This window comes from Acytostelium subglobosum, assembly GCF_000787575.1.
Source record: "Acytostelium subglobosum LB1 DNA, scaffold: scaffold1, whole genome shotgun sequence".
NCBI lineage: Eukaryota > Evosea > Eumycetozoa > Acytosteliales > Acytosteliaceae > Acytostelium > Acytostelium subglobosum.
This window is the reverse complement of record NW_012236531.1, coordinates 60991-76337: the sequence shown is the minus strand read 5'-3', so window position 1 is coordinate 76337 and position 15347 is coordinate 60991. Positions and strand designations below refer to the sequence as shown.

Below are 15347 nucleotides of genomic sequence, written 5' to 3'. Positions count from 1 at the left end.
TCTGCATCTATCAATCCATCGCTCACTTATATATAAGTGTGAGGGAGTTACAATGACTCCCAATGAGCAGCATCAGCCAAATGACAAAGTTACTGCACAGACATCAATCTATTCAATCAATCAAACAATCGATTTCGCTTTGAAAGCTTGCAATCAAGGGTATTGAATGCCACAACACCTTCAAGCCTCAGACACCTACATCCTCACCTTCACCAACACGCACATAAACACAACAACATTAATAAATGGAGCATTCACTCCACTTGTATAAGATCAATCTTGTCAGTTGCCTGCGACTGCCCTACTACTCCTCACTCATTCATACTTCAGGGATGTGGCGAGTGAAATTGATTCAAATCAAAATTCAATGGAGACGAACTCCTCGGTCGGTTTTTTCTCACTCTCTCTTAAGTTTAGGGTTGCACCAACAATCAAAACATCATTGACTCAATATCAACAACAGATAATTATTATATATAAACATATACATTGTACATAAGATGGGAAGATACAGTGGATTCGGAGGACAGCATAATAAGAATAAGCAGTATAAGAAGGCTAGAAAGACTGCAAGAAGAGGAAAAGGTATTTGTCACAAAGTAGACGACGATTATTAGAATGAATATGTAATGACTAGATAACTAATCATACATATATACATAGACTTGGATCAAGTATGGAATGATATACAACCAGACAAAATAGAAGCGGCATCAAAGCACGAGATTGACCCAGAGTTGCCAGGACTGGGACAATTCTATTGTGTTCAATGTGCCAAGTACTTTGTTGGTCAGACTGATCTGGATACACATGTCAAGACCAAGAAGCATAAGAGAAGAATTAGAGATTTGAAGGTTAAGCCATACACTGTTGAGGACAGTCAGTTGCCAATTGACAATGGAAAGAAATTGAGAAACAACACACCTGCCGCTGTTGCAGCAGCATCATTAGATTCATCCTCAGATGAAAGAACAATTGGAGAAATGATGGAGGCGTCAACATCTTCTGGACCAATAACATCATAGTCATGTATTTGATTGATTAAGATCTCTCTTTGTTTATTATTAGTATTACTTGTTGTTTGTTTGAACAAACACAACAGGTTGAGGACTCGTCGACTTGGAGATGGAAAGAGAGCATCTTTTTAGAACTTCCAGAGTTGGTCAAAGCCATCACGGAAGGGCATGATAAGTTGTTGGACGGGCTGGTACTCCATTGGAACGGTGGCGGATGGTTTCTTCTTGGTGGCCATCTCAAACATCATCTGATAGGTGTAGGCAGTGTACTCGTCACAGTTGAGCACACCCTTGAGACCACCGTCAAACAGTGTGGCCATCTTTCTGACGTCCGGATGATAGTGATTGCGCAGTACCTCAATCTCCCACAGTGAGCTCTTTACAGCATTGCACTTGGCAGGGTCCTCCTCGAATGGCAGGTACAAGTCCTCACCATAGGACTTCTTGACCTTTTGTTGCTCTGATTGAATCAAAAGTCCACTGATTGGTTCTGTTGTTGTGGTGAGATGTTAGAGTCTGATTCCAGTCTGGTACGTAGGGATACATACTCTTTGGATTGACAGCAGTGTTCACTGGTCTATTGATTAGGGAGTGACAGTTTGGATGACGTTGCAACAGAGAAAAGATCAGTGGTAGAATGATCAGACTACCAAAGGGTGGAGTGACCATACATAGATAGGCAGATCTCTTGAGGAATGCTGCCACCAAGTAGTTTGGCAAGTGAGTGGAGCTCAAGAACAGCTCTGCCAACTTGAAGAATCTAACTCTATACTTGGCATAGATGATACCAGGTTGGAATAGAGAGTACAATCTCTTGTAAAAGTCTGGGAACTCACTGTTATATATATTGGTTAGTTCATTCGTTCATTCGTCCATAAAGTGGAAGTACTTACAGGTTATACTTATGTATCAGGATGAACAGTCCATTCAATGATAATATACTACTAATGCCACCAAGGTCGAATGACTTTGAGAAGAAGTCCATCAATATTCTTGGATCCAGGAGATGTGGCATCACCTGATCTGGAAGTCCAAGTAATACCTATGATTGATTGATTGATGGATTGAATGGAGTGAGTGATTCAATGTCCATTCCATCTCATATACTATATACTAGTACTACTTACATGCTTGTAGATTGAATCTGGCAATGGGAGTGAGAGGAACTCTACCCAAAGCCTACCAAAGCAACCTTTGTAGGTGGCGTTGGTAGTGAGCTTCACCCAGTAGACGCTCATCTGTTTGTACTCTTTGGTGTCGGGTGTCTTTACATCCTTTTGTTGCTTGTTCTTCTTTCTTAGGGTCTTGACGTCGTGAATCATCGATGCCACTGGCTCACCAACGAGGAATTTCCATGCGTCTGGCACTTCCTCCATCACCTCGAATAGAACTAACATATCAAAGACGTTCTCGACAAAGCGTCTCACTGTGATGGCTGCATCGCCCTGATTCTCGTAGTGCTCCAGAATGGACTTGTCGACGCCACGCTCGAGCATCGCGCGGATCATGCCGTGCAGGGTGGACATGATCTCATGTTGAACGTCGTGGTATGTTGTAAGGTATCGCTGTTGGAGGTGGTCTGTGAGCAGGGTGTTCAGATGGGCGTTGATCAGCAGTGGCTCCAGTATGTTGAGCTTGATGAAGCGATCGTTCAACTCTGTGTAGTAGTTTGTGCTGACAGAGTCTGCGGTGGTTGGGTCGGACTCGCGACTGGCCTTGGCACGACATGTTCCAAGCATCTTTGACTCGACGGCCAACATTGCAAACAGACTGTTTAGTGTTGGCACCTGAATGGATGCATCGTGATGTCTAATCAAACGTCTGAGCAGCTTCAAGTATGATTGATATATTGAAAAGAGCCATTGAGCATAGACCTTGAATGCATCGGATTTATCAGACTTTTTCTCCTTCTTTTGTTGTTGTTGTTGTTGTTGCTGTTGTTGTTGTTGTTGTTGGAATGCCAGACATAGTGTCTCATTTGAAGCATCGAGTCTCTGTGTGAATATCCTCTCCAATGACTTTATAGTTTGGAATACTACTTCCAAGCTCTCTTCATTGGCCTCCTATGTATCACGTCGTGTCAGTGTTATGTTAGAAGTGAATGAATAAATGAGTGAACGATTGAGGAGTACACATACATCATTACATATTGATATGATATCAACAATCTTGTTTGTATTCTCTAATGATTGCAATACATCCTTCTCCAATTGTTGAATTTGATCGACTGGATCCAACTTGATACTCTTTGTCTGTACCTCTACGTCATCAACCTGATCCTCATCGTCAACAACTTCTTCAACAAACTTTCTCTTCCTATCAAATGTTGATTCCTTCTTCTTTTTCTTCTTTATATCTTGTACCATATCTCTCTATATATATTATATCTCTATCTGTCTTTCAATCTTGAACAACATTGAATTCATTCATTCATTTACAAGACGATTGGTTGAGTGAGGAAGAAAACGAACGAATGTGCAAAATTGATCAAAATTTGATGTATTTTAATTTTGTATGACTGAGGACCTTTTGTGAGATTGGTCAACACTCTAGACAGAGATGGCACCCTTTCTAAAGTCAGTCCTTCCAATGATACAGTTGATTAGGACTGGTAGTTTCTCCTTGTCCATTGTTTCCTTGGCTGCTACCAATGCCTCCTGGAGCTCTGGCATCGTAGTAACCTTGTGTCCATCACCTCCAAATGCCTTGACCACCTGATCATAGTTTGTATATGCAAGATTACATGCAACCTCACCTATGAGTTTGATTGTTAGTAATGGACATTCTCTCAATCAATCACGATCAATAAAATAACTTACTGTGAAGTGAATCAACTTGTTCACGCATGATTTGCATCCAACAGGCATCATTACCAACTAGGGCACCAATGGCAATCTTGTGACGAACGAATGTGTCATACTCTGGAATACTGTATCCACAGGCACCATCACCAAAGATGATCCAGACATCATAGTCTGGACGACAGAGCTTGGCACCGAGGGCAAAGCCAGCACCACAGCCAAGTGTTCCAAATGCACCTGGATCCAACCAGCACAATGGTCCACGAGGACGCACAATGTACGCTGCCGATCCCACAAAGTCACCGCCATCAGCAACCATTACTGTGTTTTGTGGCAAGAACTGATCAAAGTGCTCCAGCACGGTGAGAGGGTTGAGGAAGCCTGGCTTGTCGTCTGGTGATGGCTCAGCCTTCTTGTTGATCTCTTGGGCTCTTGCAATGTCCTTCTTGGAGAGATCATCGCACCATTGTCTCCATTGTTGCTTGTAGGGGGCCATCTCCTCGGCCAGCTCCACGAGGAATGTGGCGGGGTCGGCCAAGTAGCCGTAGGTTGGTGAGCGGTTTTTGTACAGATCGCTCTTGTCCCTGTTGACTGCGACCACTGTGGCCTTGGCAGAGATCGACTTGCCATAGCCTAGACGGAAGTCGCAGACCGCACCAGCCAGGATGACCAGATCGGCCTTGTAGAGGGCCTCACGCCTGCAGTGACGGAATAGGTTGGGGTGGGCAGCACCCATAAGTCCACGAGCCATGTTTGATGTGAAGACGGGTACGTTCAGTCCCTGTACTGCCTCTTGGAGTTGTGTTGGTGTGATGCTACCGTTGGCACCGAGCAACATTGCTTGGGCGCCAAGAATGAGCACTGGTGACTTGGCAGCACGCAGCAACTTGACGGTCTTCTTGATGGCTGAGCTGGATGGGAGGGCCAGTGGAACAAAGGCGGGCTTGTGCAAGACAATGTCAGTGTCCAGACAGTTGAATATCTTGTTGAGATGGTAGGTCATGTAGGCGTTGATAATCTTGTTGGCCAGAGTCGTGTTGTCCGACTTGGACTTTAGGTACCAGCCGGTGGTGATTGGCTGTGGGTACAGTGTGTCGATGGGGAACTCGATAAAGACGGGACCTGGCGTGCCAGACTGTGCAATGACGAAAGCCTTCTCGAGTGTTGGGACGATCTCCTCAACTCGGCTAATGTGGTACATCCACTTGCAGTGTGGCGCCAGCAGTGCGAACTGGTCAATGTCCTGGAGTGAACCCTTGCCCTTGAGCAGGTCACTAGTGGCACCTCCAAACAGTATGAGTGGACTCTGTGCCATCTGAGCATTCTTGACAGCGGTGATGGTGTTGGTCAGACCGGGACCAGCTGTGACGGCCGCAACGCCTGGCACGCCAGAGATACGAGACACGGCGTCGGCGGCAAAGACAGCGGTGACCTCGTGTCGGACATCAATCACACGGATGCCCTCCTTGTCACAGCTGATCAAGATTGGTGAGATATGACCACCAATCAATGTGAAGATGAACTTGACTCCGTGGTTGACCAACACTTTTGCGACCAAGTCACCACCGGATGACTTCTCATCGAATCTAAACACTGAAGAGTGTTCGCCAGGTGTGTATCTATTGCGTACGTATGATACCAACATTCCTGCAGCCAGTGCTGTAGCACCAGCAGTAGCTGCCAATGTAATTACTTTACTATTATCCATTTATGTATGTATGTAATAATAATTAATATGTATCTTTTGGAATTGAATGTTTGTTAGCAAATGAAGATGATCAATGTGGGTCCACACCATGAAGGGGCAAGGACCACCCACCCTGCAAATGGTACATTGAACATTGACCAAAACGAGATAAATATCTAATATCAAACAATTAATTATAATATATTTATTGGATATTGACGAGACGATGACGATGACGTTTGGTTATGACATTGCTGTTACTGACACATGTCATTTTAAGCATTGTAGGATGAGCTGTGAGTGTTACCTCCACGACCAGTCCAGTTGGTGTGGAAGAACTCTCCACGCTTGCCGTTGACCTTCTCGTAGGTGTGAGCACCAAAGTAGTCTCTCTGGGCCTGGATGAGGTTGGCTGGGAGGGTGGCACAACGGTAGCCATCATAGTAGGAGAGGGCAGTTGTGAAGGCTGGCGATGGGATACCAGTGAGGATGGAGGCAGCAGTCACTTGACGCCAGCCCTGCTCGGCGGCTCCGATCTTCTCGGTGAACCACTGGTCAGTGAGCAGGTTGTCCAGGGTTGGGTTGCGCTCAAAGGCATCCTTGATGCGACCCAAGAATGTGGAACGGATGATGCAACCTCCACGCCACAACAGAGCAATGTTACCGTACTGCAACTTCCAGTTGTACTCCTTGGCGGCAGCGTGCATCATGGTGAAACCCTGAGCGTACGAGACGAGCTTGGAGGCAAAGAGGGCCTGTCTGACGTACTCGACAAACTGGGCCTTGTCTCCCTTGAATGTCTTGTGGGCATCGGCGGCAACTGGGCCTGGGAGGATCTTTGAGGCAGCAACACGCTGATCCTTCAAAGAGGACAGACAACGGGCAAACACGGCCTCACCAATGAGAGTGACTGGGATACCAAGGTCAAGTGCGTTGATGGCAGTCCACTTTCCGGTTCCCTTCTGGCCGGCACTGTCCAGAATGGTGTCGACGACGTAGGCACCAGCGTCGTCCTTCTTGCCAAAGATGTCAGAGGAGATCTCAATCAGGTATGAGTCGAGATCGCCCTTGTTCCACTCGATAAAGGTGGACTGGATCTCCTGGTTGGACATGCCAATGTAGTGCTTGAGGATGAAGTAGGCCTCACTGATGAGCTGCATGTCACCATACTCGATTCCGTTGTGGACCATCTTGACGTAGTGACCAGCACCTCCATCTCCGACCCAATCACAGCATGGTTGACCACCATCAACCTTGGCGGCAATGCTTTGAAGGATTGGCTTGACAGCCTCCCATGCCTTTTAAAGTATATGTGATGATGATGTGTCAGACATGTATCGATATCACATGAATAAGGGTGACATAGACATAGACATACCTTTGGGTTACCACCTGGCATGATGGATGGACCAGTGAGGGCACCCTCCTCACCACCAGAGACACCAGTGCCAATGAAGTAGAGGTCCTTGGCGGTGAGCTCCTTGACACGACGGTCAGTGTCAGTGTAGAGTGAGTTACCACCATCGATGATGATGTCACCCTTGCTGAGGAGTGGCACCAAGAGGTTGATAAAGTGATCGACGACCTCACCAGCCTTGACCATCAGCATGACACGACGTGGAGTCTTGAGGTTCTTGACCAAATCCTCCATAGAGTGACAGCCGACAAACTTCTTTCCCTTTCCACGGCCACTCATAAACTCGTCGACCTTTGAAGTAGTTCTGTTGTAGACAGCGCAGGTGAAACCTCTGCTCTCCATGTTGAGCACGAGGTTCTCACCCATGACAGCAAGACCAATAAGACCGATATCAGCAGACATTTTGTTGTTGTTGTTGTTTAAGGTTGTAGATATTTATATTAATTATATATATGTATATATATATATGATTATTATTAGATGATTGTTGTTCACAATAAGTCAAGTTGAAGACAACAAGTGAGTGAGAGTGAATGGACAGAGAGTGTGTGTGTGTGTGACTCGGGAACGAGGTGTGAGATGTGAACATGCAAGTGTGTGTAGTCTCCCGAATCATACCAATACCCCCAAATTAAACATTCTCACTGATCTCGAGGTTCAATATTGACCATTTGGGGTGCTAATATCCGTGTTGGAATGGACGTCGAGAGCAAATAGTTTTGGAATCAGAACTAAGTTACATTCATTATCTGAGCAAACACCAAATGGAAGGTAGAGTAATTATCTCATTGTCCCCCAGCTATATTTATCTTGGCCCGCCCATAAGTTGGACGGAACACATTTGGTTGCGGGACTCGAATCTCATTGTCTCTTGTCACGACCTTCTACTAACACATAACCCATCATAATGATTAGATGAGTATATTGCAAGCTTCCAGTTCAATGGCAGCAACAGTAGTAACAGTAGTTCATCATACTTTATTCAAAGTAGATGGTCAAAGGAAGATCATTCCTTTGAGTTGCTATTGACGAATGCAAAGGATGTTTGGATATCGAATGGTACGCTACTATCTTTGAGACAATGACAATGAGAATGACAATGAGGTTAACATTACTCCTTCATCCATGATCATCAGTACCATTGAAACATATCGAGACTGTATTGAAACCAAATGGAATGTCCACAGAGCAGTATGTTGGGTTGGTTAGATCTGCACTCATAAGTCAGGACCACTCTGGAGAGCGATTCACCTATCGTCTGAGACAATCAAAGTCATTGAATGTTGAGTTGACCATCTATATAAAGTTACAACCTTCAGAGATATCGGTATTGTATCACTGTAACTATGATGACATTATAACAACAACTAACTATGTTTTCCTTTAGATAAAGACATCGTTTGTATTTGTAAAGAGTAATGACTCTCAATCATCATTACGTAACTACTTTGAGTGGCTGATCAACAAGTGTGATGCATTGGGCGAACAGAACAAGCAGCTGCGGTCACAGAATGACAAGTTACAACAACAATTCAACAAGTCTGTCAGTATGATTGAGTTGCTGACCAAGGAGAAACACGATCTCGAGAAGGATCTCTATGGCAAGTTCATCATCATTTTGAATGAGAAGAAGAAGAAGATCAGAGAGTTGAAACAACAGATTCAACAACAGAACACAGAGATGAAGTCCATGCGATATGAGGCAGCATCTGCGGCAAACAATCCATCGACGCCATCGCCCAACAGCAAAAGTAGTGCTCGGAAGAGAAAGAAGAAACAACAACAACAAGATATTGATAGTGACAAGGAGCAATCAAACAACAACAGTGATGACAGCTTTGATCTGTCACTGTCATTGGGAATGGCCGCCAATCCAACACCAGCATTGGATCTTTTGAGCAATGATGACAATGATTCATTCAAGGTTCCAAGTGTCATACGCAAGAGATATAAGCATGATACCGCCACCACCACTGTAGATACTACAACAACAACAACAACAACAACAACCAGCACAGCCAAGACATCAACTTCATCCACATCGATACCATCATCTTCTCTATACTCCTCAGCGACCAAACCTCCACCACCAAAGTCACCAAGTAAACCGAACCATCTCAGCAGGACATCCACAACAACCAAACTACCAAAGCAATCAACAACCAAACCGAAACAACAACAATTGAAAGTGTCTGGTGGACATGGAGACAAGGCCATATCAGCATCAGAGCTACTTGATGAGATATTCGAATGATGACTGACTCAGTCCATCACATTAAAGTTGACAGATGGGTGGGTAGATCAATGACTAAATTGACAATTGACTACTGCCATGATTGTTTGTGATATATAATAATAGACGTCATTTATTATACAGGATATCATCTACTATGATTGGCAATGACATTGCGAACGTGGGAGGTGCATGAGCTGTGTTACTTCGAGCGAGACATAACTACTCCTGTGACTGATACGAACGGGGATAGTAGTTTGGTCAATGAGTGAGAGAGAGTGATAGTGATGTTGATGAGTTGTTGAGGAATGACAGCTGCGACGCAGCAGTTGAGGGGGACTGACGAGGTTGACCGTCGATCAAGTGTTGTTCGATCGATTGGTGAAATGATTGAGTTGTTTGCTTGATTGTTTAATCGCTTGATCCTTTGTTTTGTTGTTGTTGTTGTTGTTGTCTAGAGGGTTTCGATATCTGTATAATGATTGATAATGTTAGTTAGTACTGAGTGAGAGTTGAGAAGAGAGATTGTGTAAACACTTACCAATTGCATCATCAGCAACGAACTCGAATGGAATATCACCGTCAGCCTCATCAAAGGTGTCGGCTTCGTTGATCTTGGCAGTCTCTGGAAGCTCGCCCAGAGTCTTCAAACTACGAGCCTCATCGATGGTGTAACGCATGATGACGTCGGCCTTGTCGTCCTGATAATCACGCAGCTGCAGCAGGATGATGTCACCAGAGTTGATCCACTCCTTCTTTCTTAGACGACCACTGATGTGACCGAGACGCTTGGTGCCATCGAAACATTGTGCTTCCAGACGACCGTTGCCGAGCATTCTAATGACCTGAGCGTACTCTTGACCATCCTCCTTGAACTGCAACTCTCTCTTCTGCTCGTTCTCGTTCTTTCCTCTTCTTCTGTTCTTTCCTCCTTTTCCCTTATTCTTAGGCATTTTGTATTTATCTCTTTATATATATATGTAATAAATTAATATTAACTATAATAGAACCAAGTTTGTTTATGTAGGTAAATATGTGAGAAGAGTACACGAAGAGTTGAACACACCTCTCCTCTGTCTCACACAAGTTGAAAGGGAGGTAAATTCTAAAATAAATCAAATCAAACCAAACGAAATAGGATGGTGGGGGTTGTTTGAACGTTACTGTGGTTGTTGTTCGCACTCTGATCAGGAGAAGTACAGTGTGTTGAGTGTGTGGTCAACAATGCCAACAACAACAAGTATTTAATTGCCACTCGCTAGAACGCTAAGTCTTTGTCCTATCTCATCCTCCTCCTTCTTCTACTACTGAGCCAATATTGGATTGGATTGGATTGGATTGTGATTGATTTGATTGTGTGTACAGATGTATGACGACAGTGGAGTAGGTGGAGGAAGAGGAGCCTATGCTAGTATGCTCGGTGGTGTATTATTCGTCCTTCTTTGATGTAGTACCAAATGTTCGTAGTTTAATTCCACCAGATGATTGATTGCTGCTGTTCCTGTCACTTCTTCTATCATCTGTAAACCATAAATTATGTTAGTGGAATGATCATGACATGGCATGGTTACCAACAATTCCTCGATCACAAACATACCCAAAACAAAGGTGTCATACTCGTCGTCCATATCATTGGTCTGGACAGTGTTCCTCCTGGTGACTGATTCATTTGTTATTGCTTGATTTTCATCCTCCTCTGAGGTATTGACAGGGCTGTTTTGGATATCGTATGTTGTTAGCACTAGTTATTGATTGATAGATATTGGACCTGATCAGAGTCGAAAGTGATTCATACTTATACTTGTTATTGTCTTCTTTCTTTGTGAAGTAATCTGACAGTTCTCCAAACTTGGTCTTGACAGCTGATTCATTACGTCAACATACAACATGTCAGTAACAATAGTTAATGGATGAATACTGTATACCATACATACCTTCACCCAATTGATTAAACTTAACCTTGATCTCTTTTAGATTCAAATCCTCTTCCAACATTGTCATTACATCTTTGTCATCCTCTTCCTCCTCCTCCACATTCTGTCTTGGTAATGCAGCAGGTCTTATCCTCTGTGGTGGAGCTCTGTCGCTAGCATGTCCAACTTGATATAATTCTGGTGGCAAGTAGTCACGGCTGTTATTGGCCGTGTTTGTTGTATCGTTTCTAAACAGCTCATTCTGCATCATCCTAGCCAACATCTCATCCTGCTCCATCTGTGCCATCCTCTATTATAATATCAATAGTAAGCAACTTGTGTACATTCATGATGATGATGTAGACGACATACAAAGTCCGAGTCGGTGGTGTTCTGTTGATTGATAGGAGTCTCTCCACTCATTTCCAACAGCATATCTATTGTCTTCTCCATGTGACCCTTGTTCAATTGTAGTATCTCTGCAATGATATCTCTGTCGAATGTAGAGAACATTCCCTGTAGCGATGTCAACGCTTCTTGATATGGTACACTCATTGTTATTTGTATCTATTATATATATGTATAAATGTATGTTATTTGTTTGAATAGAAATGAGGTGTTCGGATTGTCACCCAATCAACATTGAATCTAGTTTTTGAACTCAAACACTTTGGAATACACTTTTATTCTTCTTCGGAAGTCTCGAGTTGGTGGGATAGGGTAATGATGTACAAGGTTATATCTCTGACCTGATATTATATCGTCCAACTTAATAATCTTCAATACCAAAAAGAATATATTAAGTCCATCTAACTATGGGCTGGATTTAATAGATTGTTGACAAATTAATAAATAAAAAAATTACATATCTCAATCAACAAACAAAAACGAACGAGTCTTATTCTTATTATATATCTACCAACACAACTACAATTACAACAATACCAACAACAATGGGAAAGGATAGCAAGAGGAAAAAGGTAGAGTCAGAGGATGATGAAGAGGTTAAGGATACAGTTGTGCCAAAGAAGGATAAGACAAGCAAGAAGATGAAGAAACAAAGTGATGATGATGATAGTGATTCAGAATCAAAGAACAATCTAAAGAAGAAGAGCAGTAGTAAACAACCAGATAGTGAGGATGATAATGATAAGGACGTCAAGAGAAAGAAGAAGAGTATGAAGAAAGATAAGAATGACGATAAGGACATGAATAAGAAAGTCAAGAAGGTGAAAAAGGACAACGAGGATCAAGATCAGGAGGAGGACAAGAAGAAAAAGAAGAACAAGGTGGAGGAGGAGGTGAAGGATAAGAGTGACGGTGCCACTCGCTCGAATAAGGAGAGCAAGAATGACGAGGATGATAAGAAGAAGAAGAAGGAGAAGAAGAGAAAAGATGACAAAGAGGATGATGAGAAAGAACATAATGATGATGATGATGCTCATGCTGATAGAGATGAGGACAACAAAAAGAAGAAGAGAAAGAGACCAAAGAGAGGTCACAGCAGTTATGAGGATCAGCCAAACATTTATATGACGTCAAACACAGAGACATCAAAGCAACAGCAGCAGTTCAGTATCGATGTGGATCGACTGATACAACAGAAGCCATGGCTATCAATGATCAGGGACTTTAGCAAGGTCATCTGGTCAGAGGACGATGGTGAACCAAACATTGTCGTTGTGCACTCTGCCGAGGAGTGTTGTCGCATCGTCACATTGCTTCCCTCGATCTTCCACCAGGAGCAGGGCAGCAGTGCCAAGTCCGTCGTGACCTTTGGCAAGAGTAGTAAGCAGGCCAGCGTCCCTTCGACATGCGTCGTTGGCTTTGATACTGAGGGTTCGGATATGCCCTACAGTGTTCAGCTGTCAACACTCACGGTCGCAGCCGTGATATACATTAAGGAGATTGATCATTTGCCGCAGCCCCTTGTACAGCTTCTGGAGAACAAGTACATTTCCAAGGCTGGCGTTGGTGTCACTGCTGATTTCGACTCGCTCATTGCCTTTGGAAAGGCGCACAAGATGGTGATCAAACCAAGAGGCTCACTGGACGTCAGCTGTGTGGCAGGCTTCAATGGTGTAACGCAGAGCTATCTGTCACTGGACAACCTTGCCGTTGACCTACTAAACACAAAGAAGTACCAAAGGATGATTGGCAGTGTAACCACAAGGATGTACCACGATGAGTTCCACAAGTATGCTGCCATCGATGCTTGGCTTGGATTCAAGATTGCAATGGTCCTCCATCAATATCTCAAGAACAAACTGGCATTCTATGAGTGGACACAGGCACAACAGACTGGAAACTATCGTGTACCAATCAAAGAGAAGTCTGGCAAACAAGAACAATCAGCAGCAACGACTCCACCCGTTGTAGATTCCACTCAATCATCGTCGTCATCTACATCACAGACCCAGATCAATGTTATCAGTTACAACAAGACAAATGCCTTCAAACAGCCAGTACAATATTATGATGAGCGAGCAAGGGAGAGAGCCAATCCATACTTTGTCAAGGGTAAGGATGAAGAGAAGCAAGAAGCTGCACAGAATCACTTCTATCTCCAAAAGCTACAACATATAAAGGAAGGCCAGAGGAGGCCATTCATTTGATCAAACCTCCATCCATAAACATATCTGAATGATTGATTGATTGGTGGTACATAAATATTATATATTATGGTTTATTATTATATCTTCAGGTTAGCACTGAAGAGTGATACACGGCCTTTGGAGTGAAAGCCAAGACCAAGGTTCTCGCGTCTAAAGTTGAGTAGAGTCTTGTCGAAATCGAATATCCTGTCTTCGATGCTGCTGGGCTGCTTGGTGAGTAGCAGTGACTTGTCCAACTTGGCTTCCAGTTGCGCCAGACTACCCTCGGCCTCATTCTTGACCGTGGTGATCATCTTGTCGATTGTCTGTAGACCCTCCTCAGCCTCGAGTTTGGCGTGTGTGATGATCTTGTCGATTGATTGCAGTCCCTCCTCGGCCTCGTGTACGACTGTAGTGATTGCCTTGTCGATTGTCTGCTCCAATTCCTCAGCCTCTCGCTTCACCTTGAGGATGGCTTGCTCCATGACATTGCGTCCCTTTTGTGCGTTTGCCTTAAACTTGTCCAAACAGAATGACTCCACCTTCTTTGCCACGCCAAAGATACTGGCAGTGACGGTGGCCTCCTGCTTAAAGTGTGTCCATTCATTGTTGTTGGGGTCTGGTGTGTAGGTGCAGACCTCCTCGAGGCCCAATATATTGGAGAATGAGAGGTTCTTTGACTTGAGCACCATTGTCTGAGTCTTTGGATCGACGATGGCCTCTTCGTAGAAGAAACACTCATTGCTACCGAGTATGGGCACCAGCCATGATGGCATTGAACCCTTGCAAATCATCAGTCTGGTGCATTTCAAAACACCAGTGACTGGATCCAAGTCCTTTGTCAACATGTCAACACTGAGTACATCTGGACGATCTGGGCAAGGGTATTTTCTCCAACTCGCCAATGAAATATCATTCCAACGATGTCTGTTGTTGTTGTGTGATATAGAGATATTTGAGTTAGTAAAGTAGTAGGGGGGCAAAGAATGTTTCTCAATGTAGGAATACATACTTATAAGTATGATAGATAGTATCGAAAAGAGGCATGATGTATTAAATAAAAAAAGAGAGAGACGACGCCTAAGTATTATAGGTGTTGATACGAGAATAGAGTTTAATTGATTGAAATGATTGATTGATAGATAGTTGACGTGTTACTGCAAACTATTATTGTTTAATACTGATACTGAAGTGTAATGTTAATCACCTTATGTGCATTTGATTGCAATAGTATTATTATGTGTTTGGAATGTTTGAATAAAGTTGTGTTGTCAATGTCAATGTCAAGACCACCATCATTTTTAAAGTACCAACGTTCAATGGTGGTGATATATTCGGAAGGTCTCAATTTTAATTAAATTAATTCTTTTTTTCTCACAACCAACTTTGGTTGAACATTACTTTGAGAGTTCAACGACGTCGACGATTATGAAGATCTTCAAACATATAATATGTTACGTTATTTGATTGATGTCTCTTAAAAGAACATATGAATCAATTAAATATAAACAACAACATCAACAACTAAATGACAACAACAACCATGGAATATTGCTTACTGATAAACAATCAAATAGAGACTTGTCATTTAGAAGGACAGTAAATGTTAAGTTGCGTAGACTTGAATTGAAGAAACAGTTCATTGAAAAGTATAGACCTGCTAAGAGGATCAGATGGATACCCAGA

General features: G+C 43.3%; 9 protein-coding genes across 9 annotated transcripts; 3 read left to right on the top strand and 6 right to left on the bottom strand.

Annotated features, from left to right (window-relative positions):
- Positions 1 to 500: 500 nt before the first annotated feature.
- Positions 501 to 1025, top strand: SAMD00019534_000380 (hypothetical protein; the record flags this gene model as incomplete). The annotated part of the gene is made up of 2 exons (XM_012903471.1): positions 501 to 585; positions 664 to 1025. The coding sequence occupies 2 exons, from the start codon at positions 501 to 503 to the stop codon at positions 1023 to 1025; spliced, it is 447 nt and encodes a 148-aa protein (XP_012758925.1).
- A 119-nt stretch (positions 1026 to 1144) lies between these two features.
- SAMD00019534_000370 (hypothetical protein) lies at positions 1145 to 3385 on the bottom strand (the record flags this gene model as incomplete). Its single annotated transcript, XM_012903470.1, has 6 exons — positions 1145 to 1483; positions 1563 to 1851; positions 1910 to 2058; positions 2144 to 2890; positions 2924 to 3079; positions 3149 to 3385. Coding segments are annotated over 6 exons (1917 nt in total), but the record flags the coding sequence as incomplete, so codon positions are not given.
- A 180-nt stretch (positions 3386 to 3565) lies between these two features.
- Positions 3566 to 5525, bottom strand: SAMD00019534_000360 (hypothetical protein; the record flags this gene model as incomplete). The annotated part of the gene is made up of 2 exons (XM_012903469.1): positions 3566 to 3771; positions 3836 to 5525. 2 exons carry the CDS (start codon positions 5523 to 5525, stop codon positions 3566 to 3568), a joined length of 1896 nt encoding a protein of 631 aa, XP_012758923.1.
- A 254-nt stretch (positions 5526 to 5779) lies between these two features.
- On the bottom strand, positions 5780 to 7323 carry SAMD00019534_000350 (hypothetical protein; the record flags this gene model as incomplete). Its single annotated transcript, XM_012903468.1, has 2 exons — positions 5780 to 6802; positions 6883 to 7323. 2 exons carry the CDS (start codon positions 7321 to 7323, stop codon positions 5780 to 5782), a joined length of 1464 nt encoding a protein of 487 aa, XP_012758922.1.
- A 775-nt stretch (positions 7324 to 8098) lies between these two features.
- Positions 8099 to 9175, top strand: SAMD00019534_000340 (hypothetical protein; the record flags this gene model as incomplete). The annotated part of the gene is made up of 2 exons (XM_012903467.1): positions 8099 to 8248; positions 8309 to 9175. 2 exons carry the CDS (start codon positions 8099 to 8101, stop codon positions 9173 to 9175), a joined length of 1017 nt encoding a protein of 338 aa, XP_012758921.1.
- Positions 9176 to 9608: 433 nt separating this feature from the next.
- Positions 9609 to 10107, bottom strand: SAMD00019534_000330 (hypothetical protein; the record flags this gene model as incomplete). Its single annotated transcript, XM_012903466.1, has 2 exons — positions 9609 to 9625; positions 9696 to 10107. The coding sequence occupies 2 exons, from the start codon at positions 10105 to 10107 to the stop codon at positions 9609 to 9611; spliced, it is 429 nt and encodes a 142-aa protein (XP_012758920.1).
- A 475-nt stretch (positions 10108 to 10582) lies between these two features.
- SAMD00019534_000320 (hypothetical protein) lies at positions 10583 to 11622 on the bottom strand (the record flags this gene model as incomplete). The annotated part of the gene is made up of 5 exons (XM_012903465.1): positions 10583 to 10674; positions 10752 to 10867; positions 10950 to 11016; positions 11089 to 11377; positions 11440 to 11622. The coding sequence occupies 5 exons, from the start codon at positions 11620 to 11622 to the stop codon at positions 10583 to 10585; spliced, it is 747 nt and encodes a 248-aa protein (XP_012758919.1).
- A 398-nt stretch (positions 11623 to 12020) lies between these two features.
- Positions 12021 to 13682, top strand: SAMD00019534_000310 (hypothetical protein; the record flags this gene model as incomplete). The annotated part of the gene is made up of 1 exon (XM_012903464.1): positions 12021 to 13682. One exon carries the CDS (start codon positions 12021 to 12023, stop codon positions 13680 to 13682), a length of 1662 nt encoding a protein of 553 aa, XP_012758918.1.
- Positions 13683 to 13765: 83 nt separating this feature from the next.
- On the bottom strand, positions 13766 to 14708 carry SAMD00019534_000300 (hypothetical protein; the record flags this gene model as incomplete). Its single annotated transcript, XM_012903463.1, has 2 exons — positions 13766 to 14588; positions 14674 to 14708. Coding segments are annotated over 2 exons (858 nt in total), but the record flags the coding sequence as incomplete, so codon positions are not given.
- Positions 14709 to 15347: the final 639 nt, after the last annotated feature.